Source organism: Fomitiporia mediterranea, assembly GCF_000271605.1.
Source record: "Fomitiporia mediterranea MF3/22 unplaced genomic scaffold FOMMEscaffold_4, whole genome shotgun sequence".
In the NCBI taxonomy this organism is placed as follows: Eukaryota; Fungi; Basidiomycota; class Agaricomycetes; order Hymenochaetales; family Hymenochaetaceae; genus Fomitiporia; species Fomitiporia mediterranea.
The window spans coordinates 499938-510267 of record NW_006760389.1 but is presented as its reverse complement, the minus strand read 5'-3'; the positions used below and the strand labels follow the sequence as shown (position 1 = coordinate 510267).

Below are 10330 nucleotides of genomic sequence, written 5' to 3'. Positions count from 1 at the left end.
CTCATAATTTGGACAATGGAGAGGTGCAGCCTCCTACCTGCTTTGCATACTTTAAATTTCTAAACAAGCCATTAATCCTGGTATAGGCAGTACACATGAGCCAGTACTCCAAGTCACAAGCATTGTGAGAAAGTCTTATAGCTTATATTAGCTTATAATGGTTCAAAATATGTAAATACTGTGAAAACTGTAAAATGCAAAATAATTGATCTCAATTTCTGAGAAACAGTATAAGGCATTATAAGATCCAAAAGGTTTGTCAATATTCAAAAGGTTTATTAGTATTTCAAGCCTAAGGAAAGCTTGCTGTTCTTTATAATAAGTAAAGACATTGTATACATTATAAGGCATAAAAGATTTGTTCACATTATAAAGGTACATAAAGTTTTTTATCCCTTGTAATAAGTAAAATGACTTATATTTGATCTTGAAAATGATGAGGAGTATATACTATAGGAAGGATAGTATTAATTATAATGTATGCAAATTAATATAACAGTCTAAAAGACTGTTCCAAACCAATATACATTTTTCTGCTTTATAATGTTGACAGAAGCCTTACTAAAGAATTGTAATGTATATACAAACTCTACTTATATTCATTTTACTTTTTCGCCCTTACATACATTAATAATGATTCAAATTATTTATATTTTCGTAGCAATATTACAATGTTACTAAATACTAATTATAGCACTAACAGGTGCAGGAGCAAGAAGAAAAGTGGTAAAAGCAGAAAGCATACTGTATGAGTGTCAGGGCAAGAAATGAGACAAACAGCTGATCTTGTTAACATGAAGCAAGGGAAACAGTTACAAGACTTGCTAAATGAGGCAAGTAAGGTGAATGTCAATGTGTAGAATTAGAAAGTGGAAAAACGAACCTAAACCTCATCCATGTGTGTATTGTCTGGCAGGTGAGTGTCTTACGTTTGAGTAGCCAGTCCTTGACCCTGGCCAGCCAATCCTCCTACTTAGGACTGTCTACACCCTTTGCAAGCCTTCCAAGCTCTCAAAATGGCTACAATTGATGACTCCTTGTCCTCCTCAGGTTCAATAGTGAGCAATTCACCAGAGGAGCCGAAAACCTGCCTAGAAACCTGGTAGTTAGTTAATGTAGCTTTAAGTAAATTTAAAAATATATAAAACATACCTATTCCACCAATTAAGTGTGTCCTGGACCCATAGAGACTTGTAGTCTTCAAAAAACTCAAGAATAGTGTAATAAAACACTTTGAAATTAAAATTTTCATTGACCTTACCAAAGGTTTCAAGTGTTGAAATAAAAAAGCATGCCTATCATATTAAAAGTATTGTCAGTGTTACTAGATTATATTACTATTGTAGCCTGAGTACTTACCTTGACACATATGTAGGCAATCATCTCTAGGGTGACAGACTTCACACTTACAATCTCAGCATTATTTGCCTGTATTGTTTTACCTTTACTAATAGGCTCAGCATCTGTAGAACTTGAGCTTGTAAAGATCAGCCAAAGGCACTACAAAAGAAGTATTAGTATTTGTAAAGAATAATAGGAGTGTACTTACTTTGACAAGAAAACAGTCTCAGAATAGGCCCTTGTCCATTACTTCTGGATTGTATGATCCTTCCTCATACAGGAATGCAGGGAATGACCTATGTGTGATTGGGTATTTTTTTGACTTTACATTGTCTTCAAAACTATACAGTAAGAATATGAGTAAGAGTGTTCATTTTTTGTTTGACTTCATCTGTTAGTCTGTATACCTTTCCTTACTACTGTGTGTATACAGGAGTAGCATTGGTACAATTATCTGCAACAATTGTAGATAGTGTATACCTCTGCCTATCTTACTTGGTTGATTGTCAATTGGTGGTTCTGGCCAGCCTTCCTTGAGCACATAGTAGTGCCCCCTCTGTTTGAGTGTAGATGTGTTGTTACTGTGACCTTGCTCTACTTTCTTGTTCACCTAAAGTAAATAGAATAGATTAGTATCATTAGTGACTACAGAATACAGTGTGTAATAATGAAAGTCTGATGACAGAGATAGAGAATGAATTCTGAGGGAATGAAGATAGATGAGGATAGTACACACACACATACATTGGCTGTAGAGTGGACATTGACTGTAAAGTTATTTTGTCTGTCAACTAGAGTAGAACAGTAAGGAACATGATAGAATAGATAGGTGCAACTTTATTGTGTTATACATGTACCTTAACCTAAAGTGCCTTAGCCTCTAGACTAGAAAGTGCTTCATAATAGGCTCTCTCATTAGAAAAGAGTGTAAGGACACTCTTATAAACCCTAAAGAGAAGGTCCTTCTCTTCTTCACAACTGACACAGAGTTGTCAGTAATTGCCAGAGGAGCAGAATATAATCAAACTTATGCATTTGTAATAACTCTCTTACAAAGTTCCATGTCCTCAGTGTTATAGTTTGTAGCTGTCACTTCCATTCTCAAATACATTTTGAGAGATTCAACAGCTATACTATAGTTTATAGCACCTAGAATGTTAACCTAAAGGTCAATGTTCCACTTAATAGACTGTGAGAGCTAACATATTCGTTTGAGTGTGTCTCTGTACCTGTACATTATAAATGTTATAAGTGAATGTAATAGTGTGTAAAAACAACAAGATGACTCACTTGATTTGCTTTGAACAGCCAGATTTTGTTACAAGGCTCCTCTCCTCAAGTGTTTACTGTTTTGAAGGTAGCAGGACACTTGGCAGAGAAGGAACCTCACTCAGGTCAAGGCTTAGTGCTTGTCCTTGGTTGAGAGAGGGTGAGGAGGATAACCTGAGTTTGTATAGGTGAAAACAAACTAGCATATTGAGTAACTTGAGAGGAAGATGGATCAAGACAAGAGAACAAGGTCTAAGAGTGCTAGAGATAGTATGAGAGTAAGTCAGCAAAGTCCAGCAAGTTATTAAAAGTAATTCAAGGAACAGTACTAACTAGGATACTGTTAACAAGTAGTAATATTAATACTTTCTGTGTTAAAGATAGAAAGAGGATGAAAGGAGTGAGTGAGTAAGGACAAGGAAGTAAGGCAACTGTGACTAAGGGTGAGAGCCTGAGAGTGTTGACAATAAGAGCTCTTGTAGGGGGGGGGGGAAGGACTTATCTAGTAAAAATACACTAGGAAAAGTAGGTGTATCTAAAATGAGAGGATTTGATATACCTAAAATAAGAAGTATGTAGTTACTTGGCTGCCAGTACTCTGTATACACTGTACATAGTCTTACACATGTAAAATACTTAGCTTGGACATGTGTAAATTCAGTGTTTCAGCTGTATATTTAGTAATGTTTAATAAACACATAAATTGACTAGTTTGAAATCATTAATATTAGTCTGCATCTGAGCTAGGGGTCAAATATTGGCTAAGCTGCTAGGGAACTTCAAGTTAGCTTTATGTACAGAATTGAAGGCATCTTTCATAACATGTAGTAGGCTGTAACTATAATAATGGACTTTGTACAGCTTGAATACAGAACCTACTTACTATTAAAGTTGACATATGGGTGGATCTGATACTACTCAGTAATCAAGAAAACACTTGCTATTTTCCTTCTAGTCTAGTAGTGCTTCTCAATTTACTTACACTAAGATACTTACACTTTAGTATAGAGGACAGTACTATTGTTGTAGGACTGTAGTGTACCTTAATACTTACTATATAGAGTATATGTCTATACAAGTCTTAGGAAGAGGTCTGACCCACTTCTCAGACTTGTACTAAGAGTGAAAAATGATGATTGCTCACTTAAAGCAAATGCAAATTATTAAGAAGACAGAGATAAACTATACAAAGTAATAAACAATGTCTAGTAGTGTTACAAATAGTAATTACTATGATTTGCACAGCTTGTACAAGTCTTCTTTCTCAATTCTTACTACTTTCTAGGGTACTCTCAGGCTGGCACAGTCTCAGACTTGTACTACAACCTGTGTACAAGGTAGTAAGAGAAGTAAATTAAGAAGGGCTGATATGAGCTTTAATATTCTTCTACAGTTTGCTACATAAGTACATATACTGTCATAGTAAGTATATCTGTAAATTACACTACTGTGAGAGAGTACTAACAGTAGTAGCACATATTACTGTATCTAAATCTTAGTCCTAGTCAGTAAAGATCACTAATATTGATCTATCTTGTTGTAAACCTCTACACATCAGATACCAGCAAAGCAGACATTCAAAAGCATATGTTAGACTAGACTGTACTTCTTTAACTCTTTAAGATGCCTTCCTTTGTTTGTAAGGCTTGTAGTAAGGTCTTTAAGAAGAAGAATGTATGAGCAATCTATCACAATTATTGTGTTAATGCAAGTAGTGGTCTGAACTCTCTAAAACACATTAGAGAGTCAAATAACAAAGTGAAAAAGAGAATAAGGTTAGGTATGTGTGATAGTATCTTGATTCTTAAGTAATGCTCACCATTTTGTGTAGCTGAGACCTAGGCATTCAAAGTAGAGGATGATACTCAGACTGTTCTAGCCCTATTTGACAAGCCTCTTAAGTTTCCTGAAGGAACTAAACACAAGAAACAACTACTAAAGTAATTTACAGATCTCCTACCATCTACTTCAAACTTGTCTGTACTTCCTACTGTATCTCTTCCACACCTTCTTAAGTTCATACCATCTTGGCTTCCTTCTCTACTACCTTGAGTCCCCTCTCTAACTCTAGCAACTTTAGAAATCATGTAAGGAACAAGAAGGAGGCTCTTTTTGTCTGAGTCAAACAAATACAAGTTGCTTTGAGAGTACCCAGATTTGCTAGATAACTTCCCTAACAAGATACTCAACCTTAAGGACTTATACAACTTACCTGGACTTTCTGCAGGTAATACTCTGACTCAAACATCCTCACTCCCTAAACTTATTACTAATAAATATGTACTGTTTAATAATGTAGTAACTTACCTTTTAACAAGCTGGGCAAATCACAAAGTGAAAGAAAAGACAAATAATGAGCTAGATGTTCTTGTGTACAAAGTCTTGCTTTATCCAGACTTCAAGCTATTAGACTTAGTAGACTACAGAGTAAGGTGGGAGAATTCATACATTAACAGTTCACACTACAATAATGATTCCCCTAAGTCTTCCCATTCTGATGACTAGTGTGAAGAATTAGTTAAGATCAAGCTACCTTCTGAAGACAACAAGAAGTGGCCTAGGGGTGAAGAAAGAGCTCCTGAATTCAAAGTCAGGAGAATACACTACTAGCCCTTACTAACAACAATCTTCAAAGCCTTAGACAACCCTTGTTCTCCTCCTTTTCATTATATACCTTACAGGGAGCTTTAGAGACTAACAGTATGTGTAGTATTAGAGCTGTATAACAAACTTTCTACTGACCCTTAATTATCTCTCCTCTTCCTTAAGTACAACTCCCCTCCTAAACACATTTATAGTAAACTATATTGCTCAGATTATTGGTTGGAAGCCTACAAAGAAGTACAAAGCTTTCCAACACAAGACAGTACTGAAAACTTTGTACTTCCTCTTATTCTCTATTTAGACTCAATACATCTTACAAATTTCAGTTCTGTATTACTTTAGCTAATATACATATACTTTGGAGGCTAATCTAAGTACATGTATTATAAATCTTTGTAGACAGCTTGCTATCATCTAGCATATATTTCTTTAGTGAGTACATTCCTTCTATATTTCTACTGTTCTTTGTAATACATGTTCTAACATACAGTATTTACATTAATAAAGCTCCTAGTATTAGTTCAAGATACATATAATAAGGTTTATAGACAATCTGCATCTTCAGAACTCCTCACTCACTTAAAGTACAAACTATTTCAAGCTGTCTTGTCCCATATCCTCTTACAGCCTGAAATTCTTAAGACATACAGCTCTAGTATTCTATTTGACTACTCAGATGGAAAATTATGTAGGCTCTTCCTAAGGTTTGCTTTTTACTCAGCAGACTACCCTGAGAAGTATGTCTTGTATCTATTTACTATCTTCTTGTTTGTATACACTGTAATCTTCACCTCAATTTACACAAGGATAACTAAACATTACTACAGAATGCTTATTACTAGCTTGTGTGTTTTAGGCAAATTCTCAAGCCCTACAGATATTATGCTAACCAAATTCAACCATATGCTTAGTACTAGAGCTGATCAACAAAAACAAACTTGCAAATGTATTAATGATACAGTATGGCAAGAGAAGATTTCTAGGGCACAATAGTGGATTTTTCAATTAGGGAAGCCTGTAGAATCCACCTGGATAAAAAATCTCCTTAAGGACAGATCCCTCATACTAGTTAATGTAAGTGAACTGTTACTATCCAGGCAATACTCCTTATTACTCACTTATCTTATTTTTATAGAACACTTTTTCCATGCTTTGTAAGCACAGATTCAATTTCTTTGACTTATTTGTCTCAGACCTTATGTACAAATTTGAGCTAGGGGTCTGGAAAGCAATATTTACCTACCTCTTACACATTCTTTTTGTGTAGGGAGGAGAGAGCATACTAATACTTAATAGGAGGTAAGCATCTATGTTACAGTCTCATCAATCACCTTACTGTTGTCTATTTAGATATATTCATTATATTTTAGGTATTACTGTACTCCTACATTTGGAATAGATACAATCTGGCAATTTTCCAGAAATATGTCTGTAATGAAAAAAATTACAGTCAGAGACTTCAAAGATATTCTACAGGTAAGTGCCTCCCTCAAGACTATTGATATATATGCACTACAATAGGATGTGTATTACCTAGTGTGTTATACTAGCCTTCAAGGATTTACTACTAAAGAAATATAATAAAGTAGTCCTTGACCTTTTATTCATCTTAGCAACCTAGCATACACTTGTAAAGCTCTACATTCATACAGAGACTACAGTTCAGTTCCTTGAGGAGACAATAACATTGCTGGGATACTAGGTACAATGCTTCAAGAAGACTGTATGCTTGGCCTACAATACACACAAACTCCTAAAGGAGATTACTACTTGAGGACATTATCAAACTGTCCTACTCAATAAGGGTAAGGCAAAGGGACTAGACACAAAAACAATCAGATCTAGTGTGAAAACTAAAATGCTCAACATTAATACACTGAAATTTTATTCTCTTAGTGTATATACTTCTACCATTTGTCAATTTGGTACAACTGATTCATACAGTACACAAATTGTTAAGTGTCTACTTCACAATATACTCTCCATACTTATCTTGATTGTGTATCTTCATAGGGAGAGTCTCAGCATAGGAGACTCAAATGCATATATGCTAGGATGAACAAGTAAGACACTGTAAAGGCAGTTTTACAACTAGAGGGTAGGACCTATAAGATACATGAGATTAATTCTTGTATCAGCCTTAATGATAGATCTGGGGATCCTATCAAGCTAAGGGATCTTGAAGTCCATTATAATATAGTAGCATCAAAAAAGGATTCTATCCATCTTTATCAGTGGCTTTCAGATAATGATTCTGACCTAGCTTTACAAGTGAGTACATTATTAGTCTCCTCTTTCTATTTCACATATACAAGTACTGATACATTACACACTTGCTAGAATTTCCTGCTGAGTCTTTGTAGGCACCTGCTTGGACACATTCTCTCAAGACAGGAAGACAAGGCCTTCACCACAGACAAGCTATGTAGCCTCTACATAAAAAATGACAAGCTTTTCTGTCTCAAGGTGCTACACATTAATTACACAACCTACAACATCAGGAGAGCCTAAGATTCACTCAATCCACAGATGTATACTGATATTATGTTACTATTAGATAACACCAAACATCCCTACATTTACACTCAAATAATCAGACTTTTTCATACAGAGGTCAGTTATATAGGTCTAGGGGCTGACCCCAACTTCCAAAACTTTAATCAGCTCAATTTTGCTTAGGTTTGCTGGATGAAAGTCAATGAGAATGACTTGTTTGTTAAGAGACAACTCCCTCAATTGTAATTCTATTGTCATACAGATTCTAGTACCTTTGGATTCATTGACCCAGACCTTATTCTTCAAGGTGCTCATCTAATCCTGCAATTCTCCAAGGGTACTGTCCAGACACTCTTACCTTCATCCCTTACTTGCCAACCCAAAGATAAGAACAAAGATTACAAATTTTACTTTGTAAACATGTAAGCATGTTGTTAAGGCTTTCAAATTTGGAACATATTAATACTGAGTCATTTTTGGTCCAATTTACTACAGATTCATTAATAGGGACATGTTCATGTACTATCAAGGCAGAGGAATCAGACACAAAAGTATGTGGCATTTAAATAGCTACCTACTACATGACACACTACAAGAACAAAACAACAACAAGATGGATGGTAAAGTATTGGAAGAGGAGGAGGAGACTGATAGTAATGACAAGGATCTTGAAAGTGAAGAACAGAATGATGAGGAAGGCAAATTAGACAGTTATGCAGACCTGTAGTGAATATTAGACACACTATTTACATGTAAGGTAATTTTGTAGTCATGCATGGCAAATGACAATCTGTTGATCATCTGTATGACTGTTTTTGCTAATTGAATATAGTACTGTGAGTATTCTACTAGGCTGATTCCTTGTTACCATCTTACCAACTTTTACAGTGAGCAAAATGAATCTTCTTTTAATGGGTGCCATCTATGCCTCCATCTTGGCTCAGTTTGTACTAACTATAGCATTCTTTGGAGCAATCCTTGACTTTACCACTATCACACAGTTTCTCACAGTTTACAGGATAGAGAGTGCTACATGTGTTACTACTGTTTTTACAGATTCTTTCATTACTGTCACTATACTCTATTTGCTGTGTCATATGTCTGTTAGTAATCTTCAATACACTACTGCTGCCTGATTCAAGCATATACAGAATTTGCAAGGTTGTTTAGAGACTCAGAACAATAAGGATGGCTATTAGGTTGAAGTTTGCAAGCAGTGTAGCATAACTCAACAGCTTTATCAAGGTCTTCTGGCTGTTCACACTGCTTGTATCTCTTGCTTCATTATCTTGCTTACTTTGTTGTCTCTCACAGCACTCTCTAGACACACTTTCACCTGGGCTTGGCTCTACAACAAGCAGTAACAACTCTCAATCCCCTGTCAATAATCTGCTTGATGTTGACTTTGATAAACTCACCAAGTACCATTTACAGCCTCACACAGCACTCTCCAGACACACTTTCACTCAGACTTGGCTCTGCAACAAGCAGTAACAACTCTTGATCCCCTGTCAATAATTTGCTCAATGTTGACTTCAATAACATGCTTGTGTTCCTTTTGCTTTACAGTTGCACACACACACTCCTAACAACTTGCATTCACAATTACCTTCAGTAAGTCCCTTCCCTTACTTGCATTTGACCTGAGATCTCCAGACTTACTTCTTATCTTACACAGCACTCTCCACACCCACCCCCCCTCTGTTTTTTGGGCCAATCCAGACACATACAAAACAAAGGACACAAAATATACATCCTGTAAGGCTGGTACTGATAAAATTCTGGGAGTGCTTAGGGAAGCACTCCCAGATTGTTATAGCTGTATTAAAACAGCTAAAATTGTGTAAGTTCTTATATTTTTTACTTTTTTCTACTACTAACATTATTATTATTATTATTAGGGGTAGTATTTATGAGTCAGGTAATGACAATACTCTACACCTTCTAATAAGATGTTTTAGGAAGAAGAAATTGGTAGGATCTATACACCTGCCTTTTGTTAATAATGTGAGTTTTTTTTACCTTTATCTTGTCTTTCTTTGCTAATATTATCTTAAGGAATTCAATTTCAAGGGGGCAACTATTAGTTACAAGACAGCTAAAAAAATTGTAATTAAAAAGATCTTGTAATATTTTCTTTTGCTTTGTATTTTATTTACATCTGTTATACTTCTATAACACACACATTACAAACTAATACTATATATTTATTAAGATTAGAACCCTAAAAATAGAGTTTTTAATTATTATATACATTAATTTGCCTTTTGTATTAATTATCTACTAAAAATAAATATTTTTGCTTAATTATATTACAGATATCACTCTGTTTTTAAGATTATAATACTTATATAATCTAAGTATAATACTTTAGCTTATAATGTAAGGTTATCATAATGTATTCAATGAATTGTAATAATTCATAACACTCTTAGAGTCTTTATATACATTAATATGCTTTATTTTATCCTTATAGTTGTGTTCTAACCCTTACATATGAATTACAATGTATATAAAATGCTAATATTTCTTTAAATAGACTGTAATTCATTATATTTAAACAGACTTTTTTCCTGAAGACTTGCTTGTAGTGAATGGTCCCTCTTCAATATATTATTAC

General features: G+C 34.8%; 3 protein-coding genes across 3 annotated transcripts; 2 read left to right on the top strand and 1 right to left on the bottom strand.

Annotated features, from left to right (window-relative positions):
* Positions 1-973: 973 nt before the first annotated feature.
* Positions 974-1383, bottom strand: FOMMEDRAFT_153815 (uncharacterized protein; the record flags this gene model as incomplete). Its single annotated transcript, XM_007264460.1, has 4 exons — positions 974-1091; positions 1153-1198; positions 1262-1295; positions 1360-1383. 4 exons carry the CDS (start codon positions 1381-1383, stop codon positions 974-976), a joined length of 222 nt encoding a protein of 73 aa, XP_007264522.1.
* A 3999-nt stretch (positions 1384-5382) lies between these two features.
* On the top strand, positions 5383-5556 carry FOMMEDRAFT_80960 (uncharacterized protein; the record flags this gene model as incomplete). The annotated part of the gene is made up of 1 exon (XM_007264459.1): positions 5383-5556. A coding segment is annotated over one exon (174 nt), but the record flags the coding sequence as incomplete, so codon positions are not given.
* Positions 5557-7956: 2400 nt separating this feature from the next.
* Positions 7957-8263, top strand: FOMMEDRAFT_34840 (uncharacterized protein; the record flags this gene model as incomplete). Its single annotated transcript, XM_007264458.1, has 2 exons — positions 7957-8132; positions 8206-8263. Coding segments are annotated over 2 exons (234 nt in total), but the record flags the coding sequence as incomplete, so codon positions are not given.
* Positions 8264-10330: the final 2067 nt, after the last annotated feature.